Source organism: Polypterus senegalus, chromosome 14 (genome assembly GCF_016835505.1).
Source record: "Polypterus senegalus isolate Bchr_013 chromosome 14, ASM1683550v1, whole genome shotgun sequence".
Lineage (NCBI taxonomy): Eukaryota > Metazoa > Chordata > Cladistia > Polypteriformes > Polypteridae > Polypterus > Polypterus senegalus.
Window position 1 is genome coordinate 44323978 of NC_053167.1, and position 17467 is coordinate 44341444.

The 17467-nt window shown below is 36.0% G+C and overlaps 1 protein-coding gene across 1 annotated transcript in view; it reads right to left on the reverse strand.

The window, feature by feature from the left end:
* cdh4 (cadherin 4, type 1, R-cadherin (retinal)) overlaps positions 1-17467 on the reverse strand; it is a 1132965-nt gene that overhangs the window by 113308 nt on the left and 1002190 nt on the right. Inside the window, exon 9 of the mRNA XM_039735522.1 lies at positions 12494-12631. Within this exon, the coding sequence (XP_039591456.1) occupies positions 12494-12631 (138 nt within the window). The remainder of the gene's footprint in view (positions 1-12493; positions 12632-17467) is intronic.

Genomic DNA, 17467 nt, shown 5'->3' on the forward strand with positions numbered 1-17467 from the left:
ACAAATAAACTCATAGTTTACTTATTCAACTTTTAGTGGGAGTTTTGTAATCTGCAACACAACTCTAACTTTGACACACAGGAAGCTGACCAATGCATCATCTTTATGGCAAATGCTTCCATCAAACTGGCAGGTGTCAAAGAGTTAGCCTGCGTGGGAGAAGAGAAATATAACAAAGATGAAAATGCATTTATTACAGTTAATGGCACACCTTGGCGCACAGCACTCTTTCCATTGCAGGAACACTTCCCAAGAGATACAGTGGATTAGTAAGTGGGCAACAAATAAATCGGCTGGGAAGAAGAGATCATTCAAATGGCAGCCAGGGGTGATACATGGATACTGTGAAGGCAATAACTATTTCTGTACATAGTCCTTTATTTAAAAAGTTACTTATTTCCTTTTTTGATAATTATTTTTCAACATATTACTTTTAATGTGTTATTTCTAACAAGAAGTGATTGGAGGATCTTTACTTTGTTTGCTTAACAAAATAATTTTTACATGCCTTTTGGCCTTACTTTTATGGGGGTACAGTAATTAGCATGGCTGTTTTATGGTGCTAGAATCCTGGGTTCAAATCCCATCCTGGTAACTGATTGAGTTGAAGTTCCATGGGAGTTTTCCCAAAATATTCTGTTTTTTTCACACATCTCAAAGATGGGCATGTTAATGTGAGCAGTGATTGCAAATTGACTCAGTGTGACTTAGTGTAAATATATGAATGAGAGTACCTTCAAATGCTTGGATCTTGAGAAAGCTACTCATGCTTTTATTTTTTCTCGCTTCGATTACGGCAACTCGCTGTATTCTGGGATTAGCAAATCCCTGATACGAAGGTTACAGTTGGTCCAGAATGCTGCCGCTCGCTTTCTTGTTGGGGCAAGAAAGTATGACTCTGTTTCTCCAATATTAGCTTCCTTACACTGGCTGCCAGTCAGTTTTCGAATTAATGTTAAAATCTTGTTGCTAGTTTTTAAATCTTTACATGGGCTTGCTCCTGCCTATTTATCTGAATTATGTGCTTTACACCAGCCATCCAGAGTGCTTAGATCTTCTGGTCAGTTGTCTCTTGTTGTCCCTCATACCAAGTGTAAAACTAAGGGGGACAGGGCTTTTGCAGCTGCTGCTCCTCGCCTATGGAATTCTTTATCTTGTTACATAAAGGAGTCGTCTACAATTGAACTGTTCAAAACGAGATTAAAGACTCATTTCTATTCACTTGCATTCCGTGGCCTTCAGTAATACTGATGGTTTCCTCATTGTGATTATATAACATTATTTCAATTTATTATTTATTTTATTTATGTTCATTTATTTTATTTCTATTTATTTTATTTATGTTATTTGTTTGTTTTCTTTTATTCTATTATTGTAAAGCACTTTGGCCACAACATTCCTATGTTGTTTTAAATGTGCTATATAAGTAAATTGATATTGACATTGCTAGTTCATCTATCATAACCAGCAGAATTCGTAACCGCACTGGAACTTTTAATAAAGAGAACCAGTTTTAGAAACTATACAGATGCCAGAGCAATAATTTATAATGTCTGTTACTGGCTATTTTCAAAAAAGTGCAGAAACAGTTATGTCAGTATGATAATCAAAATGTATTCTGAACTTTTTAAATGAGCCAATAAACCACCTGCAGCAGATTTAAATGTTGTAAGATTTAAACATTTTATTAGAACATAAAACATAAATGACAACATTATCATTATTTTAATTACTTTAATTGATAAGGGTTGCAAAGGCAACATGTGGAGTCATATAGAACAAGCAACTGCATTCCCAGCATCTTTCTGCAGCTTCTCCTGGTGACTCCCTGACTGGTTTTAGGTATACAATATAAACCTACCAGTGTGTCCAGGGTCTGGCCCAGAGAATCCAGAAAAACAGAGGATCTACATTGAGTTCCTTCCCCTTTATAGCCCTGTACCCCCCTTTGGCCACTTCTACTCTTCATCTTATTTTTGTGACCATGGGTGAGGATGGAGAAGTGGTCTGAATGGTAAATGGAAAGTTTTGCCCAGGGAACTTATATTTCAAGCTGCTAATTCTTATCCTAACCCAATTACACTTGGTTGTGAACCGTTCCAATAAATCATAGGGATCACCGTCTAATGAAGCCAAAAGAACAACATTTACAACTTTTAGGTCCCCAAACTAGATTCCCTCCTAAGAAGTCTAAAAATGTATATGTTCAAATATAAGTCCGAAGGCTACAACTCTGAACCCTATACAAATGTGTGGAAGTAAGCAGGTGAAAGCTCTACAAAAAAACTAGTATATTACAGTTTTTCGTGATTGCTTACAAAATATTACCAAACTTATTAACTAAGAATCCCAAACCATACTGTCATCTACCAAAAAACAAACTCGCTTCCTAAAACCATAAACACTATTCTCCTATTTTAACACATGATTCAGATTTGTTTCATTTTTTGTGCAAAACTCTACACACAAATCCCTTCACGTTTCATTGGCTTCACTATACGCTCATTTAGAAAGCATCGACTTGAATATCACTAACTCGAGTCAGCACAGTTGGAATACATTTAGCACACAATTCTCCAGCTGTAAATGATGCAAATCAAAATTGTTCACACAAGAGTCATACCCTTAGGATAGACAGATAAAAAAGACATGGGTCAGTTCACTTGTTTTGGAACAATGGATTAACCACCACAGAGAGAAACAGGAAGTGGAAGAAGACACAGGATGTGAGGTGGAAGAGGGAGAGAAAGAATAACAGCAAGGAGACAAATTGTATCAAATGAGATTCATGCCACACTTGTTGACCATGTCCTTCTGCATTGGATGTTACTGTAATGGCAGAAGTTGGTCAAACAGTGCAATCAAACTTGAGCCACATCACAGCAGCTTCTATCATACAGACTTGAGGAAAGAGAATTTGCAGGTCATTTACATACTACTCTCTACTGTAATTGTGGAGTACTATACACTGTCACATACAACACCTACATATAATGTAGCTGTTTACTCTGTTGGACGGTATGCTATCTGAAATGCATTGAATTACTGCACCATTTCACATAGTTACTGTATGTTCCTATTGTACAATGAACGGTTTTACAATTATCACTTGCAGTATTTTTTCCAGAACTGAGAGATGACCACCTGGTGGAGGCAGAAGAACCCTAATATCTGAAGAGCACGAGAGGGCAATGATCAATATGGTTATGGCCAACAACACAATTCACTTGCAGGAGATACCAGAGAGGGTTATTGATTACCAAGAAATCTTCTGAGGGATTGATGCAGTCAGCATTTCCAAAGTTGAGCACATTCTTCAAAAGAACGGGTTGGCGATGACACAGGTCTATCATGTTCCTTGCTAAAGGAACTCAGATGGAGATTTTTTTTCATACTGTGTTTAGTATTTGAGTGTAGTTACAGTATTTGTTACAGTACTGTGCAGTACTTTATAGTGTGGAACAGACTTTATTTATGGTCTCCTTTTTGTGTACTCTAGTAATGTTAGATTAGTCATTGACTGTAGTGTGTGTCATCTTTTGTAGAGAATCTTTGAAATATAAGCAAGCCACACTCCTCATGAGCTCATCTTTGAATATGAAGCAGGCTTCAACCCCACTTAAAGGAGGAGGAGGGGAGGAACATAACTGGCCAATGGACCATTATGAACGCCCCTGGCCAGTGAGGGAGGAATGTGACAATGTGCGTCTCCATCAGCCATCGAGGAGTCCTCCAACACTATGCTTCTATTGTCTTTCCTCAATTGTCTCTAAGATCATGTATACCAACTTGACCAGAGGGACCCAGCACAACCAGACCCAGCTGAGAGGCAAGATGCTGCCTAATTATTTTTCTTGCCTCTTTTTTTTCTATATATTTCTTCTGCACATTTTCTTTTACAGTTTACTGTTTTTTCTGAGCATATTTTTGTTCGCTCCAATGTAAATATATATATCTGTGCATGTGAACACTCTAATTTTCTACAATTTGGACTATTTCAGTATTGTGGCAGAGCATACTAAAGATGAGAGTGCTTTTCATTTTGCCCAACAGTGTGTAGTTCGTCAGACAAAAATCTGGTGATATGACTGACATGTGTGCCATTTAGCGCAGTAGTTTGATTATGGTCATTCTATATGTAGTTTTGGTTGCAGTGTTTCATTTTGCATGATATGTGAGGTGTTTTGCTCTTTGGGTGAGGTGTTTTGTGAATTGTGCTAAATGATTTGCAACAGTGAGCCTTGTTGTCAAAATTGTGCTTTAGCAATTGTAAAAAACTGTAATGCATGCAATGTCAATGAGACTCTTTGGCCGGACCTTGACTAGAGAAGCGATGCTGTGGTTGAAAAGAATTTTCTTTTTCATTCCAATGCTTTATGTATTAGGTTGTACATTAAAGGATAATGGTTTTCAGAAAACTTCAATATTTGCTGTTTATTTAGTGTTCATTATGTAAAGAGGCTGTTGGAGGGGCTATATTCAACATTATTCATTTCAGTAACCATTTTTTATAGTAGTGTTTTGAATTGATCTCACCAGTGTGTAAGACTTTGTTTAAGTATATATGTTCTTGAAAACTTTTATGTGATATTTGAAGGAAAAGTTTGGTTTTGATATGAGATTACATGGTTTTGAGTAGATTGTTTGGTTTTGACCTGGAAGTTGGAAGTTTGGGGAGTTGAGTGCGCAGTTATGAAATTGTGTTTAGAGTTTTGGGAAATGGGGCTTATTTTCAAGAAATGTGTGTTTGCAATCAAGAAAAACTGCATTAAAGTTATTGATGAGTTAATCAGCGAAATTATCAGAATAGATCTAGAGTATGCCAGGTTTTCAAATAAGGCACTCTATAGGAAAAGACAGGTTTTGCAATCACAATTTAACCTCATGACTACTGAAAAAATGGAACAGCTCATCTCTAAATAGCAACATCATTGCTATGAACACAGAGAGAAGGTCAATAAGATCTTAGTCCAATACCTGGCCCTGATGGCTACCCAATAGAATTTTATATTAAAAAAAAAAGTTAACTCCATTATTATTAGCAATGTTTATAGAAGCTAAAGACAACAAAATTCTACCTCAAACTTTTGCCAACCATTAATTACTATCTTCCCTAAGAAAAATAAGGACTTACTACAATGTGCATTATACAGAACAATATCACTTCTGAATAATGACATTAAGATACTCTCCAAAGTTTAAGCCAGAAGGACTGAGAAAGTGTTTCCTTCTGCAATATCACAAGACCAAGCCAGATTTGTTAAAGGCAGGCACGTAACTCCGAACCTTCAACGTTGGTTTAATATATTAAATCTAACACCCCAAAGATGTTATTATCTTTAGATGCAGAAAAAGCACTTGATATGGTTGAATAGGACTGCCTATTCTCCACATTGCACAAATTTGGGTTTGGCCCAAACATATGTACATGGATCAAACTACTTTATTCTAGTCTAGAAGCCTCAGTTTGTATTAACAGTATTATTTGAGACTAGTACAAAATAGAACATGGTACTAGACAAGTATGGCCCTTATCATCTTTGCTCGTTGCAATCGCCATTGAACCATTGGGTGTATATTTTTGAAATGCATCAGAGATAAAGGGGATTTTCAGTGAGGAACTTGAACAGAAAATATCACTACATGATGATGATATGGTACTGTATATATCTGACCCACAAAATTCATTGCCAGCAGTCCTAAAGGTTTTAACAGATTTTCAAATGATATTTGGACTCAAAATCAATTTGAATAAAATTGTGTTTTTTCCAGTGCATTATCAAGCACAAAATATTGGACTGGACACCTTCCTGTTTATTTTAGATCATTTTAAATATCTAGAAGATAAATATCATAAGTAAGTATAAATCTTTTTCAACAAAATTTTGCTGTCTGCATGTAAAAAACTAAACAAGACGTGAATAGATTGTCTACACTCCTTCTTACATTAGTAGGGAGAATCAGCATTGTTAAGATGACCATTCTTCCCAAGCGTCTTTTCCTCTTTCAAATTGTCACCAAATATATTAACAAATCATTTTTTAAGAAAATTTATTTGAAATTCAAAACACCCACACATCCAAAGGGCAACTCTACAACGACCTAAAGCAGAAGGGGACATGGTACTACCTAACTTTCAATTTTTGTTACTGGGTGACAAATATACCAGCTATAAAGACCTAGCTATCAACACCAATCAATGAATATACAGAAGCCTGGTCTGCAATAGAAATAAAATGTTCCAGTACTTATATAAGTATATCCTTTCTCTGTGCCCTAGTAAATGCAAATTATCATCAGTACACTAAAAATCCAATTGCCCTCCATTCTCACCTTTTTCCAACCTCTCAAACATATAAAGTATTTAACGTTTGCAAAATGTCCTGGATTAAAATACTCAGAGATTTACATTTAGATTTAAAGACCCTTCTTTTCAAAGTTACCAGGGAACACTGAGGAAAGGACTTGTCACTTTATATTTCAGAAAAGGAGTGAAAGGCAGCCATAAACAGAATACACACTAGCTCCATATGGACAAAGTATTCAGTCATTCAACTTAAAATCTATCAAGCACATTTATCTCATTTAAAATTGTCCAAAATGTTTCCAAGGCATGACTCAACCCTATGAATGTTACAATCTAGCTCCAGTCTCACTGGGCCACATGTTTTGTGTGTGGACCATATTAACAACATTTTGGACAAAAATGTTTGCATGCCTATCAGACAGCCTAATCCATTAACAGCTGTGCTTGGTGGACGCTTAGACTTGCTTAAAGTGCAAAGGACAAACAAACTGTAATCGCCTTTACCTCACTAGCAGCATGTAGAATCCCACCCCACCTCTTTCAAGTCAGTGGGTAATATACTCTTTGAAATTGGCAAAAATCACATGTTCATATTCAAAAGTTTTCTTAAAATATGACAGGATCTAATTAATCACATTTTAGAATAAGCTTTCATTTCAGGGAAAAGGATACTCTTCCTATCTTGCTGCTTTTAAAGAGTAGCTCTGGTTGTTGGCTCTCCTCTCTGTCTCTTGGGTCGTTCGGGGGCAACTGGGTGACAGACAACTCGGCGAAAGACAACTCTGCGACATCCTTTACCAGTTAGGTAATTAGGTTCAAAGAGACCTTTTAATGATATTTAAATGACTACGTAGGGTGCCAGAAAATCCACAGAATCACTTGCTTTATGAGAGTGCCAATACATTTAGAGTAAAAATATTCCTTAAGCCGTACTTGCAGGTCACCTTTTGTATTCTAAACAACGTTATCATACAATTACAATCAATAAAATGTATATAAAGGATTAGCAATTTTGGTTGCAGAAGATAATGTAAGATAGAGTTTGTTCCATCTGCAGACTAAAGTTTTCGTCAAATATATAAATTTATTTTTAACATTTTAAATCACATCATTTAAATATAATTGAAAAATCTCTTTGATCCAAACTATTACCTAACTGGTAAAGGATGTTGCCGAGTTGTAGTTCGCCAAGTTGTTTCTGTGCCGAATTGTCTTTTGCCGACTTGTCTTTTCGCCGAGTTGACTGTCGCCCAGTTGCCACCGAACCCTCTTGGTTGGGGGTTGCATTTTGCTTTGTTAAGTTTGGCTTGATTGTATGGAATTTTATCTGCTTCTATTGATGAGTAAAACAGCTAAGTTTTGATTTTCATAAACTTTTACAAAACTGACACTAAAATTGGTTTTGTTGTCAATTTCTCAATTGTGAAAAGCAAGACTTGCTAAAAAGAGTTTTGGGGGACTTCAAAGATTTTTTGGGGGGCAGAAATCAATTAATTTTGTTCCCTAAAGAATTGTCATAGTTCCATGTTTACCTGTTTTTCGCATGGTTGCGTAAAAAGGCAATCATGTGCACACCAAAAAAATCAATTTATTTTATGTCATCACCATGGAGGTTGTTTTTTTAAAAAGGTAACATACTGCGTATTGTCCAAATGAATGCATTATCTAGCCCCCTCCTACTCCTGTTTCTTGATTTTTGCAAATAAAGACTTGCATGCTGCATGTACTGAGATCACCAACTTTGTCATCACCAATGGCAAAGCATTCGACCTCTTACTAGTACAAGCACAAGACAAATCTGATTGCTTAACAAAATGTCTACCCATGACAGAAAAAAAGCAACACACTTTATTTAAATGGTAAATGAAAGGCAGAATGTATGAACAGACTTTAAATACCTTTCTTATGTCAATGACACAAATATTGTTGAAACCAAAACACCATTTATTTCATGAACTTTTTTGTGAAGTGAATCTCTGGGTTTTGCTGAGAATTCAGTTTCATGCAAATTGTTTCACTCATCACTGATTGCAGTTATACAACTGAAACTATGCTATCAAAGAATGTTATACATTTCCTACAGTTCCTTGTAAAATCTTCATAATATTTGATCTCTTTTTAATATTGTCATGTACCAGGCTGATGGTTTATCTTTCTGCTCACTGTTATTTCACAGTTTGACACTATTTCTATCTCACTTTACTGAAGTGTAATATCATATACAATCTTGAACATTCATAACGGAGTAATTTATCACTATAACTAAATTTAATTTTGATATGTCATTGAAGACTTATTCTGTAGGAAAAACAAACACTCATAGACAAGCTCAATATATGGTAGTGATTAACTTGAGACAATCTTAACGTATCTTTGCATAGTAACAGGCGAGTGACCGTGGAGACACTTAGCAGGAGCTCACAGATGAATGCCTCATCCAATGCGAAAGATTAACCAATTCACTGCATTTCTCAAACTAGGCAAAGATATATAGCAGTGCACTAGTTTATCAATTTTTTTCTGTGATTGTTGTTGTTTAGATTTCTAATTTTTCTCATATTTTACAGCTAGTCCTGTATAAAGTCAGGCCAAGGCATTACATTAAACACTGCAATTAGATGTAACTTAAAAGACATTGATGTTATTCTTAAAGGCCTTTGACTCAGTTTGCTAGTAATATGTATCTTTTAATGTCTAAACCTATGTTGAGTTAAATTTTTTTGTGATTTTTTTGCATGCACATTAATGAATGACTTTTGTGCTGATTAGATCACTTTTAATATTGCAATCCACTTGAGGCCTTAATCTGTACTATTTTTTTAAAGACAAATCTTCTCATTTTATTTCAGCTTGGTTTTAAATACTTTAGACGATGAGAGTTCAGATAGTCAATGTGTATAGAACTGCTTTTTAAACAATGCAATTAATTTAAGCTGTAGGCCCCTGCCAATGTAATATTTAAAGGTAATTATAATGACAGATTCACTCTAAGGCTATGCATTCTACCCTTGTGTACTCTAGTGTACGTTGCTTTGCTATGGTACTTACATTTAAATGAACTGACTATCAATAAAATAAATCAATAAATAAACCACCAATAGGTTGATTGATTTGCCTATTATGCTAATCATCATGTTTCACTCTGTCTAAAGAAGGAGGCACATGACACTTATTAGTTTTTGATTATGTCTGTGCACACATGGAATGCATAAGAAAAATAAACCAAAAATCATCACATATTTCTGTCAGCATATTAAAACATCTAATGCAATCTAAAAAGTTAATTAAAGTAAGGAAACACAGTTGAGCTACCAATCAGGAAAAAAAAAAATGAGGCAAACAGTACATTATTGCTCAGGATCACTCAGGCAGTCAGTGGCACTGCTGAGAGAGATGGAGTCCTGTTCAAGGTCATATAGGCAGTCAATGGTAGCACTATCAACATCCTAGTTTAAAGCTTTGTTTTAGTTAATTACTTTTTAAGCCAGGGAATAGTCAAGGATGCAGTGAGCTTGGACTGAAACAAAACAGAGATATAAGGTAAACTGATTATTTTACAAGTGACCCCCTATGACAGTCAAGGTACCTTTCGTAATGTACATGGACCTGCAGCTTTCATTTCCCGTTAATATAAAGTGAACAACAAAAGCCGGTCATGTGTTTAGCATAGGCTGGGATGCTAAACCACAGGTGAAAGGTAGACAAAGAATGAAAGAAAGACAGGATTTGCCCAAAGAGCAATTAGACTGCAATGAGTAATGATTAGCTGGGTGTGCTATAGCCTTACCACTCATAGAATATAGAAAGGATATGAATGAATGCACCATATATTTTAATTGGTGTAGATCAGCTTAACTACTGGATAGAGAAGGATGCTTCATTCTCAGGTGTTTATTCTGCAGTATGTTTACAAACTTTTATCAATGAAGATATTAAGTGCACCGCTCTTGTGGCCTCGTTTAATTGGTGGCCTGGGAAGGATATGTGTTGCAGACAGATAAGGAGGATGCAAGTTACAAATAGGGCCATGAAGGTAAGGGAAATAGAAAATGACAATGGAGAACAAATTTTATATTGATAGAATTCACCCAGATGACAGCTGGGAAGAGAGGAGCCCTATATACAAAAGATAGACCTCTGCTATTTACTATTCAGGGCAGACTACCTGGGCAGGATTTCATGACAAAAATGACATTTTATTTTTTGGTGTATTAGTTTTTTTTTTTTTTATTTATTTGCTTATCTTCTTTTGGAGGCTGTCATTTAGTCACTGTGATGCTGCATGTTCCTGGGCATGTCAATAGTGTGCTGCATCACGTCAATTCTAATCCAAACACTGTTTATAACAACAAACAGGCTCTGCTGAAGACTTCATTTTTAAAGTGCAAAACAAATTTTAGAGGATTATTTTCAGGTTTTGGCCAAGCTATTCAGGCTTTTTTTCTGTGAAACACTAAACATCTGAGATCCTTGATTAGTCTGGCTACTTCTTATGGGTTCTTCTTAAATCACTGCAGCTCAGATACCATGTCTGACTTGATATTTAATTTCAAGATTAAACATGTAGAATTAACTTAGCTGGCCCTTTTAAAGAGAGAAATGGCTTAGGATTGCCAGACCACCTGAGGTCAGCACAGGAACGTCTACAAATCGTGGCCCAGGACTTCAGGGTGGGTTACATAATGGAAAAAATGATTAGGATGCATAATTACTGGACTGAAGTGTTGTTAGCTGGTCCCAAGTGAATTTCTTCCAAGATTTCAGACTTCACCATTAACAGTGATGGTGTGTTGGTTCAGCCTTCCCTAGTTATGCATAATTTATTAATCCTTTTTGACTCATCACTCATCTTTGGGCCTCATATAAGCCAATTTACCAAAACTGCTTATATTCACCTTTACAATATTGCTTGTCTTCAGAAACAACTGTGCTCACTTTCATGACATCTCATCTGTTTGCTGTCCTTCATGCTAAAACACTCACTAGCTTGTGATATACCCAGAGTGTAGCTCGTAGAGTTCTCATATACAGCAAGTGTACAGCAACATGTATCTTCTCTCTTTTCTCATCTTACGTGGCTGCCTGTTTCCATACATATCAAATATAAAGTTTAGCTCATTACTTATAAGGTTTTACATTGTCTAGCTCTATCATGTCTTGTTCAACTGATTCATCATTATAATCCTCATCCTGCCCTTGGCTTCTCTGGTAGGGGTCTCCTACAGACCACACCTTCTTCCTGGGGTAACAGATCATTTAGTGTCATGGCCACCAGCATCTAGAACTCCTAACCTTAACATCTGAATGACTTCTCTTCACTTTCTACTCCCAGAACAAATTTAACAGCTTTTCTGTGTAGAAAATATTTTTCTTGTCTTGGTTTTCTGCTTGTTCATTCTGTTTTGACATTGCAATTTGCTTCTGATTTCTTATGGTTTTAAATAGTGTGTAAAGTGCCCGTTTCAGAAATGTGCTGTAGAAATTATAATTATTATTATTGCTACTCAATGGTGGTCCCAGGCTGGGGCTTAAAAGATCTTTGTTATTAGGGAATCAATATGTTTGGAGGCAAGAGGTGAGTTAAATCATGGTCTCGGAAGGAAGGGGGTCGCGGAAGGAAGGGGAGAGGCCAAAGGATCACAGAGAGATATACGAGAGGTGCCACCAGTGAGTTGCACTTTGCCATTGTTAGGTGTGTGTGGGCCATCTAGTGCTTTGCAATATTTATATCTGTATTAGCTACAAATGCAAACCACCTCCCACCCACTTTTACATTTGTGCTCCCACTCCCCACTGTAGTGTGTCGAGCGTGGTCTTAAAAACAATAAATAACTTTTTTTTAACTGAATCCTGGCTTGATGAATGTTATAGAATGACTTTAGACCTCTTTGTATTGAGATAAATAATTTCCAAATATCAGTTTTAAAATGTCAGACTCTTGTGCAAAGTACAGGCTGATATACCTTGACTGTCAAAATCACATTAAACAACTTACTTTGGGTTGCCAATTACACAGTTCCTTTTTTTACCTCAACTTTCCTTGACATGATCCTAATCCATATAAACCTGTTTCAGATACTGAACAGAAAGATGCACATTGAATAATTCTTGAAGCTCAGTTGCTCTGGGCCTGACATCCAACACACATGCTGCCCCACAAAAGTAATGCCCAACATTTTTACTTACTGTACTGGCTGTCAGTTCAGGTGGATTGTCATTAACATCTGTGACAGTTATAATGGCTGTGGCAGTGTTGGAAAGACCAAAGTTCAGATTGCCCTCCATATCTGTGGCCTGGATGATGACGGTATATTGTGAAACTTTCTGGAAAAAAAGAACATTATCACAGCACATGAGTTCCTCTGCAATGCAATATAAGAATAAAGAGTTAGAACTCCATCATACAGCCCATAGAGGTAAAGATGAAATGTTCTTATATGAGAAACACTGATGTACATAAAGACATCAACCAAGATGGAAAGAGAGAGACAAGTGAATGAGCAGAGGGCGATAAAGAGACAGAGAGCAATCTATTGACACGCACATGACAGTCTTTGATGAGACAGATAGGGTCAAACGCATACCAGCAGCAGATATGATTTATAGGTAGACAGGCCAGCCGACAGATAGGTGCAAATATAGATGCCTAGATTGGAGGCATGACAGCTTTGTATTCATTGCAGAGGCCAGCATCTTTCTGGCAGTAATAGTTTCAAAATACATCACCTTTTATGTGTGTGCAAAAGCTGTAAAGGAAGAGTGCAGACTGTGTGCGTGAGGCCCATTTATTAAAGCCTAACTGTCTCCACAGTGTACTCAAGGTGTGAGCTTGTCATCAGTCATTTTAATGGGACCAGTAGCAATGGAAGGGGCAACACACTTTTAACAATATTATTGGAGCTGAATGAATGATGCCGCCTGTGTTCAATAGTCGGAGAGCTTGCTGGAATGTTAGTTATGTTTCAGGGCTGATATGCCAACTCTGACATTACTTAAAACTTTACTAGAAGGTCAGCACATAGACTATATGGAAACTTGAATGGGATGGACCAGTATCTATCTATCTATCTATCTATCTATCTATCTATCTATCTATCTATCTATCTATCTATCTAGATAGATAGATAGATAGATAGATAGATAGATAGATAGATAGATAGATAGATAGATAGATAGATAGATAGATCTAGGCACTTGTTTTTTGTGTTTTTAGACTACTTTTTAAGTACTTGCATGTCAATTAGCACAATGGTTTCTGACTAAGGACACTTTAGGATCACTGTGGCAATAAAATGGACATGAGACATTTATACAAAAAAAGGATTGAAGTCACAACACAATGTAGAGGTGTGGCACATTCACCACAGCCTCTTCATTAGGTTAACTGAACCTTAAATGGATGTGAACGCTGAAGGCTCTGTAATCTGTTTGAAAGCATATAAATAACGTAAAAGTCATTTATCAGACAGGCATTGAATCACTCCTGCTAGACACATATCTGTATGATCATCTTTAGTTCCATGATTATACAGCAACTTAGCAGCTTTGTTGGAGAGTGAATTGATCAGTAATTGGTTAGATAGCAGTATTGGCAATATGACAAAAACAAATCCAGCAGAGATTGTGATTTAGCGTGATATACATTGAAACCTGGTATTAATACGTGAAAATATGTCTATTGGTCTTTCACTAGGTTTGTTTACTTAATTAAAGCTTCTTTAACACTCACAAGAAGTAAGGAGTAGATATAACCATATGGTAAATGAGCTGCGAATATCTTATATATCTTATATATCTGCATTTTTAGCAAAGCACCAATGTCTTTTATCTGATATGAGTTGCATTTTGATAAAATATTAACACACAGTAGGTGAGTACAAATATCTATCAATCTATTTATCCATCCATCTATCTATCTATTCTCTGTGAAATTGCAGCATGTTGCTCTTATTTTTGTTGATTCTCTTTCTTTACTCATCGACTCATACACTTGAACACACTTTTTTTTTTTCTACAGTAATTAGATGTACAAGAAAATAAATATTGGTTTAATTAGGTGAGGACAAACACCATACATATCACAATAAGAAATATGTTATATTAGATTAGATCAACTTTATTAATTCCAAGGGGAAATTCACATGCATGTATCGCAGCAAATAGATAAAAAGCAAGGATATCGAGTCACAGGACTGATAACACAGCCAATCAATCAATTAATCAAACAATAAATAAATAAACATCATTCAGCAATTTCAGACTGAAACAGTATTCCAGGAGAAAGCATTGAATTGCCTGATAGCAGTGGGCAGAAAAGATTCCCAGAAGGGCTAAAAGTGCTCTGAGAGTGGTGGGGATAGAAGGGATTTTTCATGATGGCATCCAATTTTGCCACCATCCTCGTTTCCACAACAGTATGTTCAAGGATAGCCATCTAATGGAGCAAGCTTTTTTGATAAGTTTGTTTAGGCACTGTGCTTCTTTTCAGTTCAAGTTGCATCCCCAATTCAAAACAGACTGCAGCGTGGGACACCACACTGGCTACTATGGACTGATAGAACATTTCCAGCAGCTTGAGGCACACATTAAGGCGCCTGAGCCTCCTTAGTAAGTCCAGTCTGCTCTGGCACTTCTTGTACAGTGTGTCACTGTGTTGTCAGACCAACCCAGTTTGTTGTTTATGTGAACCAGGCATTGGTAGCCCTGTACCGCTTCCATGTCCTCCCCCTGAATGAAAGAGAAGCAGATTTTTTGCAGTGATCTTATCACTAACCAAGGTAGAATCTCTGGAAACAGAGATAATGGTAATGTTAATCACTGATCTTTGGACAATATTGTGTCTCACTTTATGTAGTTGGTCAAGTGTAACATCTGCAATGGTACTTGTCTCATTGCAATGGTAATGTCAACAGTACCCTCAAGTGCTCAGATCATATTATGATCCAGCATATTCCAATCAACAGCTGTGGAAAACAAAGGACAATAAGGCAGAAATAAGAAGATAGTCTGCTAATGCAAATGATGCACTCTGGGAGCAGGATGTCACCACTGATGCAACTAAGAACATCAATGAGTTAGCAGCTAACTCCACATATATACTATTCATTTTTGTGAAGTTACAGTCATTCATAAAAAAAGCATAATTTAATTAAAAAATAAACTTTGAGTGACCTTTAAATCAATTTTTTTAATATGAAAATAAAAACTATTTAAATGTGCAACCTGCACAAATGAAAAGAAACTGAATAAAAGAAGATTAAGAACACAATTAAAGAAAAATGCAACCTATAAACAAAAAAGAAAATAGTGTTTTAAGAAGGATGCAAAGAATGCCTGCCTGGAATGATAAAAATTCACAGTTACTAGCTTAACTGATGCATAGAACTGGACAATGAGCTCCTTTTTGCAATGGATCTGAGTAATTTCTATTGCAAATATAATACTGAGATTATCTACAAAGCAAAGAATTGTCCAGCTTCTGTTGATATTGACATTACTGCTGATGGTTTCAGAGGACACTTTAAATGTGTAAAATCAAGACTCAAACAGTATCCATTACAAAACTTTACAAGCATGCACTGATCATCTCTTCACAAGTTTGACATTAATTGGTAACAGAGCAATAGTCCAGATTAGTGATACTGTAGATCCACTTCCAAGAATAAAGATCTCAGGAAAATAATAATCTAACTTCCGTGCCAATTCTGATGATCTCACCTTGTCCCTGGCTGCAACATTTTCTCCCATTGTGTTATGTTCCAGTTCCAGTTACACAACTTTGTTAATTAGTTTCAAATTACATTGAATCCATAATGGTTGGGACGTTCCTCTTGTTGTTTGCTCTCAGGCAATGCAGCTGATTGAGATCCAGTCACCTCAGGAAAACAAGAGACCTTGATGTCTGAGCTCTTTGCAGTGGCATTTTTTTCTTTCTTAATTATTCATGTATGAATTGCCTGTTAGGTGCTTCCTTTGTAAACCTTAGCTTATTAGGATCTCTTGGTTTAGAATATTGCTTGATTTAACATTTATTGTTATTTAATTGCTTACTGTGATAAATTAGGAGTTTTTTTTAAGCAAATCAGTCCTTTGTAAGTTCAGCTTTTCAGGTTCTTCAATTAGCTCAGTTTCTAAAAATAGTTATTGTTTCTTATCCTTTCTATTCTATTGCATTTCTTATAATTATGCTTGCCTTGGTTCGCTGATTGTTTTCTTTGTTATTCCTAATAGTGTTGTTTTTTATAATTATGGTTAAAAAATATATAAATTAAGTATTATTTGTGCAGTTGGTTTCACAAAGAGTTTTTATGCTTCCTCCCCTACCCTTAGAGGATTTAAAAAAACAGCAGTTTTAATGAGATTGTATTAAATTATGAGCCCAGTATGTTTACGAACAGCAAGGAGTGATTAAGATGCCCTGTTAGTAAAGTTGAACAACATTTTCAACATTGTATACTTTCCCCAGTATTGTACATTTTGTACACAAACAAATGCTGCGCTTCTCCAACATACTGAATCTGAATCTGCTCTGATGATAAAATCTGCCAGGTAAACCCAAAAATGTTTAAGAAAAGAGGTGTTGTATTTTTATTAAATGGTGTTATGATACAATTCTTCAGATAAATATAGAGAACATAAAAACAATAGCTATAGACTAAATGTAGAAAAAGGATGCAGTCCGACTTACCAAAAAAATGCTGAATTTGTTGAGGAAGTCACTTACTACAAAGAGTGGGAATCCAATTAGTAAATGAGCATTTTGATTGTACATTACCCAATATTTTCTCTTAAATTTTCTGATATTCAATTGTAATTTTTACATTCAAGGATAACAGGGTTCAACTTGCTTTTCTATCTTCTACTTGCATCTCCAAGGTTTGTGGATGGTAAATAGAAGGGTTCATGCAAGGTTCTCCTGTTGTAAGCATAAGCTTCAATCTCTGGATTGTTCTCCGCCATTTCTATGGTCCTGTTCTATATTTTCAAATTCTCTAACTTCAGTTCTCTAGTTTATGTAATCAAAGTGATTTAAACAAATTGACCATATGAGTGTTCTACACAGCCTGGTGCTGTTCTGTTCTTTTGCACTCACTGATCTCAGGATGACATCTTAGTTTTGCACACTCTCAAACAGGATAAATCAGATACAACAAACTGAAG